We start from the raw sequence: 19,232 nt of genomic DNA, 5'->3' as shown, positions 1-19,232 counted from the left end.
CACGATAAATCAGTTCTTCTGCTTACCTGCTTAAGAAAGCTTTCCAGCAAGATGCAGGTGTCGTTTGCCAACCTGGTATCCAGAGATCTCCACATGGTCTCAACTGGACCCACCAGTAGCAAAACGGCACCTGGCAAATTTCTAACACTGAGGAGGGATTCTCAAACTGTGGTCTCCGCCTGTTTCATCCTGATGGTTTGCAGCCTGTCTCCATTAAACATTCATCTTGATTTTGAATTGTAGTTTTACGGCGTCTTATTTATTATATTGTGTTTTACTGCGTCACAGTTTTTAATTCCGCAGAATTTGAACGGTAACACAATAAAATACGATAAAAAAATTAAAGAAGCAACAATTAAGTACAATTAAGAATCATGCAACATCTAGCATGGCAACTGCTACGACAGATGGAAAAATATCTCAGTGGTGTACAAAGACCCTCAGCAATTTTCAGCTGGGTCTGCGAGGTGGGGATGGGGGGGTGAATCTGGGAGCCACTGTAGGAGCATATCTCTTGGGATACTTCACAAGGCAGGTTTGTGAAGACACATCATTGATGTACCGCTCAGAGGACAAGCCGAGACCTTTTTAACTCTCTAAGGGTTTTCAATGGGCAATTTGTGTATCTCTGAGTTTTTACCCGACTCCTAATTGTTGCTTAACAATTGTAGAGGCTGCTTGTGAAGATTTTAGCCATACATTCTTACTGCACTTAACACAATCGTTTGCTGCTGTAAGCTTCTTTGGATATTCCCAATAGAAAAGCATTATAGTTTTAAATAAATACCTAGCTTATAATTCTCAGTAGGCCTTAAAGCCAGGTTTCAGAAACGTTTCCTAAGGCTCTTTTCATTTACCGTAGATCTTTTAATAAGCGAAGTCAGAGATTAGACCCGATGTTCTCTACCTGCAAAGCTCACCCTCTCCGAGAGCTTTGGCCAGTTTCACCCTATGGCTGCATGCACAGCTACATCCAAAATCCAGCATCTAGTAAACCCAAATCTATTCTTTATTTATTTTAAAACCTACATCTTTCCCTTCCTCCCAAAGACGCCCAGGGCAGCAAACAACAAGCAATAAAAACACATTAAGCTCAGTTAGTAGAGCATGAGACTCTTAATCTCAGAATTGTGGGTTTGAGCCCCAGTAAAAGATTCCTGCATTGCAAGGGGCAGGACTAGGTGACTCTCATGGTCCCTTCCCACTCTACAATTCTATGAAATTTTAATATAGATGCAGTCTGGGAAAGATTTGTTCAAATTATCAGTAGCCTGCTACATAAGCAGTCTCTAAGCAACTTCTAAAACATCAAGCAGAGCGTAAAATCAGAAAAGGGGGGGGGGGTGGGAATCCCAGTACATGACAATAAAACCATACAAAAATCCACAGAACAGGCACACGAAAACAGCAGCAGAAAAAAACAACAGCCAGTAGTTAAAATGGCTCAATAAAGCTGACTATGAACCCACAATAAATAAAGCCTTGGCCTAGTGAACTCTTTTTATTATGAAAAATAAAACGGCAAAGCAAAAACAAGGGACTGAAATGCCAAGCTTTTAACATAGGTATATTGTTTTATTTTTTTAAGGCTTTCCTTTGCAACCTATGTATTGCTTTAATGATACATGTATACTGCTTGCTCACTTGAGACTGCGGCCAATCGAATCTGCCCTTCCCTATACTCCCATTTTGCTCTTCAAAATGGGCTCCACATCTCTTGCTTTATAGGGGACAGATCTGGGTGCAGACAAACAGGTCAACCGCCATCTTGCTTGGTCTCAGGCTACCAAACTTTGGGCCTGCGCTTGCGCCCAGTCTTTTTCCTGCTCAAATAATGCACTCTACGTGGGGCTACCTTTGAAGGTGACCCAGAAACTACAACTAATCCAGAAAGCGGTAGCTAGACTGGTGACTGGGAGCGGCCGCCGAGACCACATAACACCGGTCTTGAAAGACCTACATTGGCTCCCAGTATGTTTCCGAGCACAATTCAAAGTGTTGATGCTGACCTTTAAAGCCCTAAACAGCCTCGGTCCAGTATACCTGAAGGAGCGTCTCCACCCCCATCGTTCTGCCCGGACACTAAGGTCCAGCGCCAAGGGCCTTCTGGCGGTTCCCTCACTGCGAGAAGCCAAGTTACAGGGAACCAGGCAGAGGGCCTTCTTGGTAGTGGCGCCCGCCCTGTGGAACGCCCTCCCACCAGATGTCAAAGGAAAAAACTACCAGACTTTTAGGAGACATCTGAAGGCAGCCCTGTTTAAGGAAGCTTTTGATATCTGAAGGACTATTGTTGAAAGCCGCCCAGAGTGGCTGGGGGAACCCAGCCAGATGGGCGGGGAATAAATAATACATTATTATTATAAAACAAAAATCTCTCCCTCCCCATCCTTCCATGCCAAGCTGCATTTTGACCTGCAGGATTGACAGGAGAGGAACTGATATTAGGAATTCTATAGAGTTCGTTTGCACCATCAATGGTGAAGGGAGGGAGAAAGAAAGCAACATGCTGAGGGTGATTTTGAGCTGAGAAACCGACTCTTACAACATCATTCTGGAGGGGAAAAGGTTGAGCAATCTCTCCCCCCACATATCTACTGCAGGTTGCATCTGGATATTTTCTTATTCTCATATATATGTGTATATGTGTGTGTGGTGGGGAGGGAGAGAATAAGAAAAGCGACAGTAATAGTTTTAGCCCAAGCCTCCAGTCTCTTCACCTAAAAGACATGAGAGAAAACAGGCAGGCACTTTTCGTCTCAGTTGCCCAGCAAGTTAAACCAGTTCTGGGTGTCTCTGGCAACTCGTGCAAAGGTCTTAAGATGAATAAATATTCTATTACATTCCTATCCCATCCTTCCTCTACAAAGCAGAGAAGAAAAGGGCTGTTTTCGCCACCATTTTATCCTCACAACAACCTAGATGTTGGGGAGACAGACGGAAACTGGACTCATCGCCCCTGCTGTAAGCCTCTGGGTCTGGGCTGGGCAGAGATTGACAAGCACTTGGCTTGTAAATTTTACTGAAAGTTATTTAAGGAACTGCACACCACTTTCAACACATTAGGCAGACACTGTGTTTAAGCTTTCGTTCTTACGCACAGGATTCCTTCTCCTCCCTCGGTGCAGCCATTCGTCCCACTGCTGTCACAAAATTTCTAGCTCCAGGACACAACGGGGGACATTTTCCTCACCGGCTGCCTCTTGCCACATCAGCCCATGCAATCCAGACTGAAATATACTCAGAGTCGCAAAGTGATTTCATGCTCTTTATTCAGCTCATAGTGGTGAGGAGGAATGAATGAAAGGCCCCTCACAGTATCTGCTTTATATACATTATTTACACAATGGGCTGCACATGATTGGCTAATTCTGGAATTCTACTGTAAGCCAATCAGGTTGTGGATTCACTTCTATCTGGAGCATGATTGGGTGGTTCCTGCCAACCAATCATACTGCTGCATTGTTCTAGGACCAATCAGACTGCTGGATTCTGAATCCTATTGTTCTAGGACCAATCAGACTGCTGCAGTTTGGATCCTATTCAACTCAGTACATAACACAGACCAACGTGTCACAACAGGCTACAGACACAGTCCTGTACAGTTCTCTACGCCTATGCACCTGGTGAACTCAATCGGTCCTAAATTGGACTCACTCTCTTCTTAGGATAACAGCCTATACCTGTAAAAGCAGGGGTGAGGAGCCTGCAACCCAGTGGTAGAGACTCAGATAAGGTAAAGGTAAAGGGACCCCTGACCATTAGGCCCAGTTGTGGCCGACTCTGGGGTTGCGGCGCTCATCTCGCTTTATTGGCCGAGGGAGCCAGCTTATAGCTTCCGGGTCATGTGGCCAGCATGACTAAGCCGCTTCTGGTGAACCAGAGCAGTGCATGGAAACGCCGTTTACCTTCCCGCCGGAGTGGTACCTATTTATCTACTTGCACTTTGATGTGCTTTCAAACTGCTAGGTTGGCAGGAGCAGGGACCGAGCAATGGGCGCTCACCCCGTCGTGGGGATTCGAACCGCCAACCTTCTGATCAGCAAGTCCTAGGCTCTGTGGTTTAACCCACAGCAACCAAATGGCACAGGTAAGATCACAAGTTCCCCCTTCCAATAAAATGCAACCTGGAGAACATAACACATGTCATGAGACAATAGTCCAGATTGAGGGGACATCTCTAAGATGGTAAAAAAAAACCATAGAGCCAAAACAGGGGAGAATGGTAGGGTGCCATGTGCCCCACGTCACACTTGAAAATCACTATGAGGGCATCAGAACCATAATGCAAAAAAGGGAGACTACGTCCGCATTGGGGTATGTCCTATCTGGGTGGCCTTGGTTGCTACCCAAAAGGCTGACTGTAGCTGCAAGAAGGAGGTGCCAATCAAAATGAACTGCAGTTGGGAGACTGGGCAAGAATGTTAGAATTTCTACATGGATCCATCCACAAGTCATCAGGCAGATGTATTAAATATCACACAGTCAAGTGGCTCGAGTCACTCTGGCAAAAACAGCTCCAGGAGAGGACAGAATGAATTAAGAACAGTGTGGTCTAGGGAGCAGGTCCCTTAAATCTAATCCTGTAACTCCAGCTGGAAAAGCAGCTACAGCACAAAACTACTTTTGGAGCATCGTGGAGCCCCTGGATGAAAGTTGTGCATCCCCCAGGGTTGTGACCAGAAGGCACAGTAGGCCACACACTTGCTGAAGTTAAGCTGGTCTGGGTCTGGTCAGTGGTGAACTCTGCGATGCTGTAGCCATCATGTCCTCTTCCAAGGGTGGCTAGAGGGTGCGCTAAAGTTACTGCTGAACTGAAACTCCCATGATCCTTGAACATTGGCCAAGCTGGCTGGGGCTAACGGGAATAGAAGCCCAATAACATCTGTGAAGCATTAGACTGACTAGCCACAGAACAGGCCAATCACTTATGCAAGTCATTATTTGATGACGACGATGATGATGCTGCCACCATCAAAAGAGGAGCATGTATATCTGAGCCCAGCCCTACGTTCTGCACCATTCTGTATACATTAACATTACAGGAGGTGGTCTTCCCATTCACTGGGTTCATCTGTCCATCTTCTGAATCTTAGCCTGCCTCGGGTTACGTAATATCGTGCAAAATAATATAGCAGTACGTTACCCAATATGGAACAAGCTTGGTCACCAGAAGTTGGAGATCCAAATTCTGCGACATCTTGTTCCATTGGTGTGCAAACCCCTGCAGGATCATTAATCATGTGTGGAACGGAATACAAGAAGAAGAAGAAGAGTTTGGATTTGATATCCCGCCTTTCACTCCCCTTCAGGAGTCTCAAAGCGGCTAACATTCTCCTTTCCCTTCCTCCCCCACAACAAACACTCTGTGAGGTGAGTGGGGCTGAGAGACTTCAGGGAAGTGTGACTGGCCCAAGGTCACCCGGCAGCTGCATGTGGAGGAGCAGGGAAGCGAACCCAGTTCACCAGATTACGAGTCCACCGCTCTTAACCACTACACCACACTGGCTCCCACTAAGGAAGTGTTTCTGTCACAGGAATTCCACATTACACACACACACAAATCAGCAGCCCCATTAAGAGTACTGTGTACAGCAGGACTGGAGAACCTGTGGCCCTCCAGATGTTGATGGACTACAACTCCTATTCCCCCTGACCACTGGGCTATGTTGGCTGGGGCTGATGGGAGTTGTTGCCAGACAGTGTCCCACTGTCTCCAGAAGAATTTTTTTGCTCTATAAGACTCACTTTTTCCCTCCTGAAAAGTAAGGGGAAATGTGTGTGTGTCTTATGAAGCAAATGCAGGCTGCACAGCTATCCCAGAAGCCAGAACAGCAAGAGGGATTGCTGCTTTCACTGCGCAGCGATCCCTCTTGCTGTTCTGGCTTCTGAGATGCAGAATATTTTTTTTCTTGTTTTCCTCCTCCAAAAACCAGGTGCGTCTTGTGGTCTGGTGCGTCTTATAGAGCGAAAAATACGGTAACTGAACTGGAACCAGAGCACTTCAATTGTCCATCCATAAGAGGGAACCAGCAACCTTACAGGGGGATTCTAATGTATTCTGGCTGGCTGGGTTTGGATGATCAAAGCTCAGCTTAACAATGAGATACGCATGAGGCTTTTGCCCCCCTGAGCAGCCTATGGTGGAAGATGTAATTAAACCAGGATGCATCCAATTATCCTTAGTTTCCTGTTTCATCCAAACTGGGAAACCATGGTTACCAGATTCAGAATGTGCCAGGATCCCGAAACACGAAGCAATGGTTAATTAGGGACTCCTGTGTTCATGCAAACTGCAAAAGAAGATGCGAAGGAGCCATGTGCACAGACCAACCGTTTGTTCTTAAGCCAAGATATATTTGTCTGAATCAGGGCGCTGTGAAGATTTCCAGCATCACAGCAAAGGCAGCAGAGATGCAAAAAGCCCAGAAATGCATTCAGAATTACCACCAACACCTCGCTTCTCTCCAGCTTTCATTACCTGTGCATAATGTCTTTTATTTTTAAACAGCCAGTCATGGTCATTCTTAAGCTACTAAGGCAGCTCCAGGGCTTGTTTGTTTTCCCCTACAGGTTTCAAGGAAGCAGAATCTTCATGATAATCGACATTATTTCTCCCCTGTCCCAATGTCACACAGCTTCAAAGGCAGCATCACCCTGTTGTGGCGGCAGCAGGTGGCTGGGCTTTGTTTTCCTGGCTGAAAGCTAGTGAGGTTTGTCGGGTGGCTCTTGCTAACCCCTCTCAAGGTGCAACTGGTTCTAGTTGGGCCATATGCGGCAGCTGTCTCCTGCAAACTCTGGCAAGCAGTCAATCCTTTTCCTCCAGTCACCCTCAGCTTAACACCAATTGCTAGTTTCCTAGGAAGAGAACTTGGAGGTCTGCCAAAGTCAGAGCCTAGGCGTATTTCAGGAGAGATGCAAGACATCTCCCCCCAAAAAAAGAAATGTTAAACGTGCTTTTAGTTGCAAGGGAGGGATAACAGGGGCATTTCTGTAGTGCTTTTAAAACTCTCTTAGCCCTGAACGTAAGGATTTTTTTAAAAAAATGAAATGTATACCATTAAACATCAACACTGTAGGGAAATAGGGACTTCCTGCTTTGCAGAAAAGTGCAAAATCAGATGATTGTGCATGAGGAACATAAATGGAACATGTGCTTTTTACACATGTCCTGTTTGTGTATTTTCCACTTGTGGCCACTGTGAGAACTGCTGAACTAGATGGCCTGCGCTCCAATGTTCTCATGCAGCTTATGGTTAGTGCAGTCGTACCTTGGTTTTCGAAACGCCTAGTTCTTAAACGTTTTGGATCCCGAACGTCGCAAACCCGGAAGTGAGTGTTCCAGTTTTCGAACAATTTTCAGAAGCCGAACATCCGGCACGGCTTTCAATTGGCTGCAAGAGCTTTCTGCAGCCAATCAGAAGCCACGCTTTGGTTTTGGAATGTTTTGTACAGTATGACTGTAGTTTAAGATATTAGGTCTAGGGTGGGATTCATCATAGTATTGTGGGGGTATGCATGCGAGGAACAAGGTTTGCTCCTGCAATGGGACTTCTACCATCACCCACCCCTCCCTCTGTGCACCCCCTAAATCAGTTGGGGGAGGGTTTCCTCTAACCCTCCAGAGTAGATTTTAAGAAGGCATGGAAGGGGGGGGCATGGAAAGCACACCTTGTTCCAGACACACAACAACGTGGTTGGATCCCACCCCTAAGTTCAGCGACTGAGCGAGACCAGCCAGAGTTGCATCCTCTGCCTTGACTCCTGCAGCCTAACACAGTAAAGCACATTTGGCCCTGTGTGCTACTTGCTTCATAGGCATGCAGTCAGGTTTTATTTCTTCCTTGGCACGACAGCTTCTGAGCAATGAGAACTTAAGGCTTTTCGTAAGAGTAGCCTTAAAATCGCTCCACTGTTTGTGACGCATCCTTAATTTCTGTGCACGCTGGGAACTTGCTAACGACACGTCACTGTGATGTGTAGAAGCATGCCCATCAAAGACACAGACATTCTTCAAATTCTTAGGCACCAGCAGCGTATTTTTAGGCAGCCAAGCAATATATTGTGCACCTGGGATTTCGCAAGCTTTAGACTACAGTCCCCATTTGTCCACTAAAGTTGTGTTAAGTTACAAGAATATAAATCCAGTTGCACTTCAAGAGGGGGGCAGACACAGAGAGAGAGAGAGGCGTGGAGCAATGGAAGCATCTACAGAGCATAAACTTACAGTAGTAACTTCCAGGGGGTTCGCCGCATCACATCTTTTGCAGAAACAAAACAAACAAACCTATCAACACCTTATGGGTTAACAATATAAACCTGGAACAGGGGTCACTTCATTCAACGCATGAAGCATTATTCTCCCTTGACGAGTGTGTGTACACTGCAGACATATTTACTTGTTTATAAAAGGTATTTATACACTGACAGTTCATATAACACAACCAAGTGGTGTGTAGCAATTATGCTTTTGATCAGGCAATCATTTTGTGTTGCATACATATTTGGGGTTTTCCAAGACACGCTTGAAAATGGAAAGCGAGGAGGGTGTCTCCCAAATCTCTGCTAGAAGATTGTTCCATTGCTTATAGAAGATATACGGTAGATACACACAGATATAGTGGGTGGAGGGTGACAAGGCAGTCAGTGATAATCCCACGTGAAGCTCAAATGTGCACAAGATATTGTGTGGACTTCTTGGGATTGGGAATTCAGTGCTAGAGAGTATGTCCTAGACCTAGGGCAGGCATGGCCAAACTTGGCCCTCCAGATGTTTTGGGACTACAACTCCCATCATCCCTAGCTAACAGGACCAGTGGTCAGGGATGGTGGGAATTGTAGTCCCAAAAACATCAGGAGGGCCTCGTTTGGCCATACCTGTGGACCTAGGGTCTAGCAGTGTTCTTAAACTTGGGTCCCCAGCTGTTGTCGAACTCCCATCATCCCTGACCACTGGTACACCTAGCTATGGATGATGGGAGTTGTAGTCCAACAAGAACTGGAGATCCAAGTTTGAGAAAGTTGAGGGGCAAGCTCCCTCCTGTGCAAGCTGTGACACTTCATATGAGGGCTGTGGCCCTGTGGCAGGGGGTGGGAGGAGGCAGGGTCTTTGCACGGCAGGTTGACCACTTCAGGGACATCTATTGCCCTTCCATTGAAATGAATCAAGTCTCAAGTCCAGGAATGGGGAAGCTTTTTTAGGTCAGAGACCACATTCCCTTCTGTTCAGCCTTCTCAGGTCTGAGTTCCAGTGGTGGGAAGGGCCAGAGGGGAAAGTGGGTGGAGCAATGGGTGCAAATTTTATGCTTCATATTGTAGGCTAGTTTCTATGCATATACCTACACCCCTCTCTCTATCCCCCGACTCTTGGGATATAAAAGGGAGAGGAAACATGATGAAAGTATTTATCTAGTGTTGCCATACAGACATACTCAGAATACTGCAGCTGGAAGCAGTGTCTGGGCAGAAATCAGCTAAATCCAGATGTATGGCAACTGACAATGTCAATGTCGTTTTTGCCTATTTACATTAAAAACAGCTTTTAAGTGTCATATTTTTTTTAGCCATTTCCCCGAAGAAGCTCAACATCTTTGGGCAAAACAAAAAAACAAAAAAAAGCCCAACATCTTAAGCTCACAATTTTTCTGTCCAGATTTTCACTTTTTGAAATATGGCAACGCTCATTCATCCAATTGCAAACCCCAACCCCTCCTCCCAAAGACACGGAGAAGATTGACAAGAGATTCGCATCCCAGTTTTACTGAATGAATGCTCCTTGTGGTACAGCGCTATAGTGTGTGTGTTTTAGGGGCATGTGCAGAATTCAGCGGGACTCGCTGAACATTAGGCGCTCCAAACACCCTGCGGGGATGGGCTTTGCGCAGGGTTACAATGCGTGCGCACCCAGCTTCTCACTGCCTTACGATTCCTGGCGAAGGGCTTTTGAAAGTCAAAATTCACTTGAAACATGAACAGGGTGGAGGTGAAATAACTGGAGCTACAACCAAAGAAGCTGTAAGGTGCAGCAATCTCCAAGTCGACATTTCTCCCCTCCCCAAAAAGGTACCCACCCTTGTCAGGCGACACTGCAAGCTACCAAGTGCAGAGAACTACGAACTTTGGAAATAATTAGGGATGAACCTGTGTTGCTGCTACCAACCGATGATAACATCTATTCTCTCTACTCTCCTTTCCACAGGGTACAAAGCAAAACTCTTCTAGACAGATTGGGGGTGGGGAGGGAAAGTGGAAATGGATATGTACAACCCAGACAAACCCTTCGCCACCCCCAACGTCTAGGCTTTGATATCAAATGCTTTGGCACCCGGCCAGCACAGAGTCCTGCAAGTATGCGTGGAATCCTAGGCATCACATTTTTATGTCGTTGGATATTCCTAAGGAAATCTGATTGTATTGGAACTGATGTTTTAAATCTAGAAACATGGATAAAGTAGTTTGTTCAAAAGTCTTTTAAAAAATAAAAATCAAGTACAGTGGTGCCCCGCAAGACGAATACCTCGCAAGATGAAAAACCCACTAGACGAAAGGGTTTTCCGTTTTGGAGGTGCTTCGCAAAACGAATTTCCCTATGGGCTTGCTTCACAAGAAGAAAGCCCATAGGGAAATCTCCGGGGACCTCTTTTAAATGCTGGCGGTGGGGAGCAAAGCCTTTCCCCCCCCCTCCGGCCTTCAGAAGAGGTCCAGGAAGGCCGGCGGGGGCCGAAAGGCTTTGCTCCCACCGCCAGCATTTTAAAAGCAGTCCGGGATAGCAGGGAAGCGCTTCCCGCTATCCCGGATGGCTTTTGAAGGCAGGCGGGGGGGAGCAAAGACTTTTGCCCCCCGCCCGCCTTCAGAAGAGGTCCTGGACACTTCAGGTTACATAAGCTTCGGGTTACAGTCTCCTCCAACCCAAAAATAGTACCTCAGGTTAAGAATTTTGCTTCAGGATGAGAACAGAAATTGCATGGTGGCGGCAGCAGGAGGCCCCATTAGCTAAAGTGGTGCTTCAGGTTAAGAACAGTTTCAGGTTAAGTACGGACCTGAGGAACGAATTAAGTACTTAACCTGAGGTACCACTGTAAAGCTGCGTTTCCCAAACTTGGGTCTACGGTTTCCCTCATCCCTGACCACTGGTCCTGCTAGCTAGGGATGATGGGAGTCATAGTCCAAAAACAGCTGGAAACCTAAGTTTGGACAAGTCTATCAAAGCTACAACTGATGAGAGTTAAGCTCCCCAAACCCTTCACAAACTACAGTTCCCAGGATTCTTTGGGGCAGGATGGAGTGGGGTGATGTGGATGTTTAAAGTGGCATGGTACCGCCATAGTGTGGGTGGGGCCTTACATGGAACAGAACTTACATCCCTGGATTCCCTGCCAAGGAAGGGGAGCGGGGCTGGAAGAAGAAGAAGAAGAATTTGGATTTGATATCCCGCTTTATCACTACCCGAAGGAGTCTCAAAGCGGCTAACATTCTCCTTTCCCTTCCTCCCCCACAACAAACACTCGGTGAGGTGAGTGGGGCTGAGAGACTTCAGAGAAGTGTGACTGGCCCAAGGTCACCCAGCAGCTGCATGTGGAGGAGCGGAGACGCGAACCCGGTTCACCAGATTACGAGTCTATCGCTCTTAACCACTACACCACACTGGCTCTCGCTGGAAGGAAGGAAAAGCTCAGGAAGGCTTGCAGCACCACTCATAGCCATGCCGGGATGGAGGGTGGGCAGGAGGACTTCCTAATGCTCTGGTGCCGATGTCAGAGGGGCGTTCCTCAGAACAGAGACCGGGGTCAGGGATAGCACTGGGGAAATTTTTGCCTCTGAGAACAAGAAAAGCTTTAGGCAGATGGTGGGTGGAGAACCTGCCATTTCCTGGAAGGAAGGAACCACACACAAGAATACCAGTGCTGCTCACTATGTCTTGGTGCAAGTCTTACAACAAAAGCACTCTGTGTGTGTATCACATACACATACATGTGAAACATCATCAATAATTTACTTCAAATGGGGGGCGCAGCTGATCCACAAGACTGGACCCCATACCACTTAATTTCTGTTTTTGTATTATTTTACTCTTTTTGTGTTGATTTGTACAACATTTACATTAGACACACAAAATCAATAAATATATGGAAAAACAAAACACAGCTTTTCTGGTTAGCAAGTTGCCCGATGTGTTTTGAGTTATATTTTTCAACCAGCAAGACACCTATCTCTCTCCCTCTCTCTCTCTCTCTGAGGGCAGCAGCCAAGATTTTGGGAAGGTCTTCCTTGACTCTTGCCCTACCCAGGGCTTGGGTTTTCCTAGATACTGTATTGTCAAGACTTACATTGCTGTCCAATTTCCTTTCCATTATGGGTGGCGGTTTCCTCTAAGCCCAGAGGAATCAACGATGCTCTCCCATATGAACCATCCCCATCCCCATTTTCGGTTTTCCACCTTTGCTCAAGCCTTCATTTAAGCCCTGCCGACCTGTATTACCAGTCCTGGGACATATGCTTTAATAACAGAGGCGTCTCTGAGTAGATTTCCATCACTGCCAGCTGACTGCAGCCTGCCCGCACCCGCCTAGGGTAAGAGGTAAGTGCTTGCGGGTCAAAATGTCTTTGTTTGCATACGCACATGCTTGATGTCTGCTCTTTTGAGAGACCAACCCACAGAGCTAGTGGCAAAAAACATGGTGCAGGCACCTAGGGATGTGAGATTTACACACAGAGACACACACAGATACTTTCGCTGTATGGTCCCAATCCCTGACTCTGCAAGAAGAGACTCAGATTGGTCTTAGTATAGGTGGGGGAACCAGCGGGCTCCAAATCCCATCAGTTTCCACCAGCATGGTCCATGGTGAGAGATGATGAGAGCTGGACTCCAGAAGCACATCAAGACGGCTCCCTGGAGATGGAATAAGCACCCCTAAGGAGATGTATAAGGGACGCGGGTGGCGCTGTGGGTTAAACCACAGAGCCTAGGACTTGCTGATCAGAAGGTCGGCGGTTCGAATCCCCGCGACGGGGTGAGCTCCCGTTGCTCGGTCCCAGCTCCTGCCAACCTAGCAGTTCGAAAGCACGTCAAAGTGCAAGTAGATAAATAGATACCGCTCTGGCGGGAAGGTAAACGGCGTTTCCGTGCACTGCTCTGGTTTGCCAGAAGCGGCTTAGTCATGCTGGCCACATGACCCAGAAGCAGTATGCCGTCTCTCTCGGCCAATAAAGCGAGATGAGCGCTGCAACCCCAGAGTCGGTCACGACTGGACCTAATGGTCAGGTGTCCCTTTAAGGAGGTGTATATGAGTGTGAAGAATGCTTGTCCACTGTATTGCCTGAGTATTTATGCATTTCTTTAAACTGGGAGGCGGGGAGGAAGAAAGCACGAAGGGGAGGGTCATGCAAGCATTCATATTCAACCCTACCCTTTAAGCCAGGGGTCAGCAACCTTTTTCTGCCATGGGCCGGTCCACCATCCCTCAGACCATGTGGTGGGCTGGACTCTATTTTGGGGGGGGGGGATGAACGAATTCCTATGCCCCACAAATAACCCAGAGATGCATTTTAAATAAAAGAAGACATTCTTCTCATGTAAAAACACGCTGATTCCTGGACTGTACGCGGGCTGGATTGAGAAGGCTATTGGGCCGCATCCGGCCCCTGGGCCTTAGGTTGCCTACCCCTGCTTTAACCCACCTTTATGCTTGAATACTGTATTGTGAGATATCTGCAACCATATTCAAAATAACAGCCTCAATCTCCCCCACAACAATGGAAGTTACAGAGGAGGGCTTTGTTTTATTCCTTAAAAAAAATAATAATAATGCAGCTAGACTTCTGCATTTGGTTACATGGATTTCAAGGAAAGCCTTGCACAAAGGCTTACAGCCTAGAGTTTGAGAACCACAAGACTAAATTGATTTTATCCTAAACAGTCCAAGAGAAATGACAGGCTATCCAGGGGGAAAATCTCTACGCAGATCCTAGCAGTAGCAATAACAAATCTCAATGGCCCAAATAGCAGCTCCTGATCGTGGGAACATTTCCCACCCCCAGTTTGAGACTCCAGGAGTCTCTCACCCAGGTGTCAATGAACCAGTGACCTCCCTGAACTCTTAAGGATACAGGAGGAGGAAGGCCTTTTTGTGTTATCTGTGCTACGTCTACATTTCACACCCATTTGCTTCTCATACACAAAATCATTTCTTTATTTTCATTTCCCCTTTCCAGTCAGTTTCTTCCTGGAATCCAAGGTGGCTTACAACACAATAAGTTCCTAATAATAATAATAATAATAATAATGCAATTGGGAGAGGGAATCAGTTAATCAAATTTCTTCACATAATAGGGAAATTGAACCTGTTTGATCCCTAACCCAGTCATTCAGAGCTAAGTTCAGCCAAGGAACCATTCTGGGCTGACCTTTCCTAGACCTCCAAGGGAAGGGACTTCCTCAGTCAAAGAGCAGCGACTGAAAACAATGATCTACGAATTCCTTCCACCATCTTATCTTGCTGCACATCCGTTACTCAATAGCTGAGAACTGTCAACATTACATTTTCTTTATCATTCCTCACCACCCAAAAGCCTTGGATAAATATCCCCAGTTCCTTCAGGATAGCTACCAGCACAACCTCTCCTTCGGAAAATCTCTCTTCTTCTGAGTTACTCCCTGCTCCGCTTGACACGAAACTCAAGCTTTCTTCTGGGCCTTTTTGTAAATGTGAAATCCATAAGAAGGCGGTACTGTATTGCAAAGAGCAGCTCTTCCTTACTCTACACGCCTGGCGAGGACCCAAAACCAAACAGGGGCACATTCCCACGATAAAGAGATTATAGCGAACCACTCAAAATCCTTGCCTGTTGCTGATGGAGCCAGTAAAAGTGACTTGCACTCTCAGTGCCACCCACAGAGACTGCACACATACACAGAGGCACCTCCTTATTATCTATAGCCTCCATTTAAATGCATTGGCTATAAAAAGACCAGAAACCAGGACCAGTAAATACCCCTCATTTTGCTTATTAGTTTTACAAGAGTAACCTCTGACACCTGGAGAAAGCTGGAGTCATCTTGTCGCTAACTAGCGCACCTAAACACTCTGACCCCACGGGGCCTTCTCTTGTTTTGCCTCTCGTTTATCCGCAAGAGAATTCCATATCCAAGTTCGTCCTCTCCTCTCCTGGGCGACTGCCATCACAGCCTCCATTTTCCTTAGCAGGGACAAGTCAAAAAAGCCTGGGAAATGGGACAGAGCTGAGATGTGCAAGACGAAAAACTGAACCCCTTTCAAGAATCAACAGGAAGAAAAGAAACATGAAAAGGGAAGACAAATAGACTTAGAATTTTTTCCTCAACATTTTTCTTTACTCAAGTAACCAACAGTTAGCACTGTATTATTCGTTAATTTAATATGTGTTTTTTTAAGTGCTTTTCAGACAAACTCCACTAAGCAGTTTATAGAAAATGAAAAATAATAAGCATGAATTAAGAATAGATAACACAAACAGCAAATACAAGCTTCAGGGAAAGCTTTTCGAAACTCCAGCTGCGTCCACCCCTCTTATACACAGCTTAATCCTATGTATGTTTACTCAAGACCTACTGAGTTCAGTGGGACTTGCTCCCAAGTATGCAGACATAGGATTATTGCAGCCTAAATCCTCAAAACCAGGCACTTTCGCTTCTCTAAACAGGTGGTCACTCAAGCTGAATGCAGAGCTCTCAAGTGGTCCAAAATAGGACATAAAGCTTACCAAACATACCAGCACCCTACTTTCCCCAAATCAACACACTCCATAGAACTAAACTAAGGGCCTGGGATGGCTTAGTCCATGGGTTCAAGCCCCATGTGGGGCAAATAATTCCTGCATTGCAGGGGGTTGGACAAGATGAGCGATGTGGTCCCTTCCCACTCGACAACTCTATGATTCTATAAAGGGATGTAATCACAATACATTAAAAAAGAGGCGCACAGCAACCTCTGTAGCCTTCCAGATGGCTGAAATTTAGATCTAGAAAAAATCTCTGTCAAGACCACGGACACTTCACAGGGTTCACAAACAGACACACACACAGGACCAGCACAAGAAAAAACAACACACCAAGCAGTAAATGACAAAAAAATCAGGTGCCAAGGACTTCTTGCCCAATGAGGTCCCAGAACTTCTGGGGCAAAAACTGGCATCCCACAACCTCTTTTAGAAAATCCTGTGTGTGTCTCCCCACCTTACCAAGAGTCAAGAGAGATGAAGAGAAAAATATGCCGCTTACACTGTCCAGAAGTATAAATAACCACACCAAAAAAACACACACCCCAAACAGTATTAGTTTATTGTTATTACTTCTATTATTTTGCAAGCAGATCTGTCCAGGAGCATTGAGGGCAACAAACAAACCTGCAGCCTAAGCCTACAGAGGAGGAAAGGGACGTCAGCCTTGCTGTAAGACTGTGATCCCATGCACACTGACTTGGGAGTAAGTCCCATGAGATGTTCTTGCAAGTAAAAAGCATGCATTAGGGTCGGGCTGCCCAGCATCAAACAGGGCGATCAGTCAGATGCACCCAACAGAGGACAGCGTCCATCGCCCCCCCTTTATACCCCACCCTGTGATGCTTAGCCCTTTGCAATAGGAATTCTAGAGGCCCCTTCTGTCAAGAACATAAGGGGAGGGGAAGCTGCCCGCCAATAGCGGAGAAGCAAAGGCTGGACAGCAAACATCAGCTGAATAAACACAGGCAGAAATAAAGGGGGGAGAGAAGAGAGAGAGAGAGAGAGAGGTTTGTGGCAAAGGAAAAATGCCAGCGCTTCCAATCAGGTCTTGGGAGCCACCTCCAAGGAGGAAACTGGTTTTAAAACACACACACACCCCAAACAAGCCATCTTTTAAAAATATGAAACACAGTGCATTTCACCACTGATTAAAAGGTGGAGTCAGTACTCTGGGGAAGAAACTGCAAGAAGCAGACCGGTTTCCTTGACACACTAAACCCAAACCTGCCAGTCTCAGATGCCCTTAATAGTACTCCCACCACTCGACTCCCTGCGCATCCTACGCATCGGGAGATGTGGGAAAGACGCGTGGAATATCCAGACACAGAACCACGTCCATTTTCGAGGACTCTGGTCCATAGGATTTAAAACAACAACATGTGTGGGGGGGTGTTTTTTTGGAGGTTTGCCTGGTCGTCAGGAATTATGCCTATAGATGGGCATTTAAAATTTCCGACTTGAAGGGTGGGGGGGAGAGAAAATCAAAACACGCTTCACATTCGGATCGGTTCGGAAGCAAAATGAGGGATTCGCGTGTCTTACGCACGCGCGCAAAAGAGCGCGGGGGGGGGGGAGGTCGTATGAAAAACAAACGCTGGGATGGCTCTTGCCACATAACTGGGATGTTTTTTTGGGGGGGGAGGGGAAATCCCCCAAATCCTAGCCTCTCAAGAACAGGCATTGGGGTAGCACGGGGGGGTAGGAAGGCGGCGATTCGGAGCAACAAAAACAAGCCCCCCTCCCTCGCCTTTTCGCACCCACCCAGCTGTGGGAAACCAGCGCCGGAAGAAAGCACCATACTTTCCCCCAAGGTCCCCCCCTTTAAAAAAGCAAAAACCTAGCGAGGAAGGGCGGGGTGAGGAGAGATCTAATTTTGGGGGGCGACGACGAAAGGGCTATAGATTTAGAAGAGCTATTAGATGGGGAAATGACAGCCAGTAGATCAACATGGATCGTCCGTATAAAAATGGGGACAGCGTTGTGTAAGAGGCTTCCCCAGGAATTGGGGTGAGAAGGGGTGTTTGGGGGGGGGGAATATGTGAGTGTTTTCAAGGCGCGTGCACGCCTTTCCTCCCCCGCCAGGGTTCAAGGGATCTCCCTGCCCCGCACCGATCGAGAGCAGAGCGCGCGCAAACACGCCAACACACCCTCGCCAACCCCGCCGAAAGCGAAAAGCGAAAAGCCACCAAACTTTCCCAAGTCCCGCCGTCCCCTTACCTTGTTTCGAAAGCACCAAGGCTTCGTCCCTCTGCACTTGGGTGATGATGGACCGGCTTTCCATCTAACAATCCCACAGACCCTGGGGATCCTTTGGTTGGAGGGGGGAGGAAGGAGGAGGAGGAGGGGGGTGGAAAGGAGGGAAATGTCCAGGGAGGAGGAGGAGGATCGGGGTGGGGTGGGGGGAGCGCAAGGGAGCACGATGTCGCCCACTCCCTCCTCACTTGCCCAACCCCGGAGGAAGCCGCGCGCGAAGGCAGCGACGCAGATGCTCCTCAGATCGGGTCCAACATGGAGAATCCAGGGCTGGAGCAATGGAGGGAGGGAGGGAGGGAGGGAGGGAGGGAGGGAGGGAGGGAGGAGAGGAAAGAAGGGGGGGCCACACACACACACACACACGAGAGGAAATGGGACAGAGGCGGTTTCCAGTCCCCCCGCCTCCTCCAGATAAACAACCAGCCGCAGCAGCTCCCTTTTTGCAGCTCGCCTCCCGCCTGACAGCTCCCCGGAACTGGGCACCGCGCAGGGCGAAGGCGCAGCTGCGGGGGAGCCCCGCTCCAGGTTGCAACGTTCCAAAAGCTTTTGTTATTTTGTCGCCCGTCCGGGGGCTTCTCCACGCAGAGAGAGCAGCCTTGAAACCGCTCCGGCCTCGCGATTGGTCCGGCGCGAGGCGAAGCGGGGGGGGGGAGAGTGGGGTGGGCGGCGCCAGAAACTCTACTATGCGGTGTTTACCTAACAAACATTCCAGCTGCCGGAGGGAAAGGGAAGGGCGGCCCAGGCCACGCCTCCTCGGGGGTGGGAGGCCAGAGAGAGAGAGAGTGGGGGGGGGGCTTCCGAGAGGCCGCGCTTGCTCTTTCCAGGCCGGCTGCAATGCCCTCCCCAAAATTAAAAGCTAAGCGCCAGAGCAAGGAGCGTTTGCAGCGCTCCGGGGAAATCTGTGCATGCATTTATCGGCCGTGCAAAGCAATAAAAAATGAGCAAGTTCTTGCCTGTCAATCAAGAGCAGCAAATTGATCAAACGTGGGGTTGTTGTTTTTTTTAAGCTAGCGAGCAAGCAGCGCCCTTGGTGAGCGCCTCCGAGTAGTCAGCGGAAGCTACATGGGCGGAACCCTTTGCAAAGTTTTCAAAAACTATAAAAAACTATAAACTATAAAAAACTGTAAAGCTATAAAAAAACCTAAAACTATAAAAACTAAAACTATAAAACTAAAACTATACATAAAACTAAAAACTATAGCGATCTTCCCTAAAGTGCATAG

General features: G+C 47.4%; 1 protein-coding gene across 2 annotated transcripts in view; it reads right to left on the bottom strand.

Moving 5' to 3' along the window:
* CTDSP2 (CTD small phosphatase 2) overlaps positions 1-18,306 on the bottom strand; it is a 70,211-nt gene extending 51,905 nt beyond the window's left edge. Inside the window, exon 1 of one of the 2 annotated variants that reach the window (XM_081898974.1) lies at positions 17,974-18,306. In XM_081898974.1, coding sequence (XP_081755100.1) covers positions 17,974-18,037 — 64 coding nt within the window. In that variant the 5' untranslated portion in view covers positions 18,038-18,306. The remainder of the gene's footprint in view (positions 1-17,973) is intronic. The other variant, XM_081898975.1, reaches the window with a different exon arrangement.
* Between the last annotated feature and the right edge of the window lie 926 nt (positions 18,307-19,232).

This window comes from Podarcis melisellensis, assembly GCF_964234715.1.
Source record: "Podarcis melisellensis genome assembly, chromosome: 2".
Classification (NCBI taxonomy): domain Eukaryota; kingdom Metazoa; phylum Chordata; class Lepidosauria; order Squamata; family Lacertidae; genus Podarcis; species Podarcis melisellensis.
The sequence above is the reverse complement of the archived record's forward strand: the minus strand, read 5'-3'. Positions and strand labels throughout refer to the sequence as shown.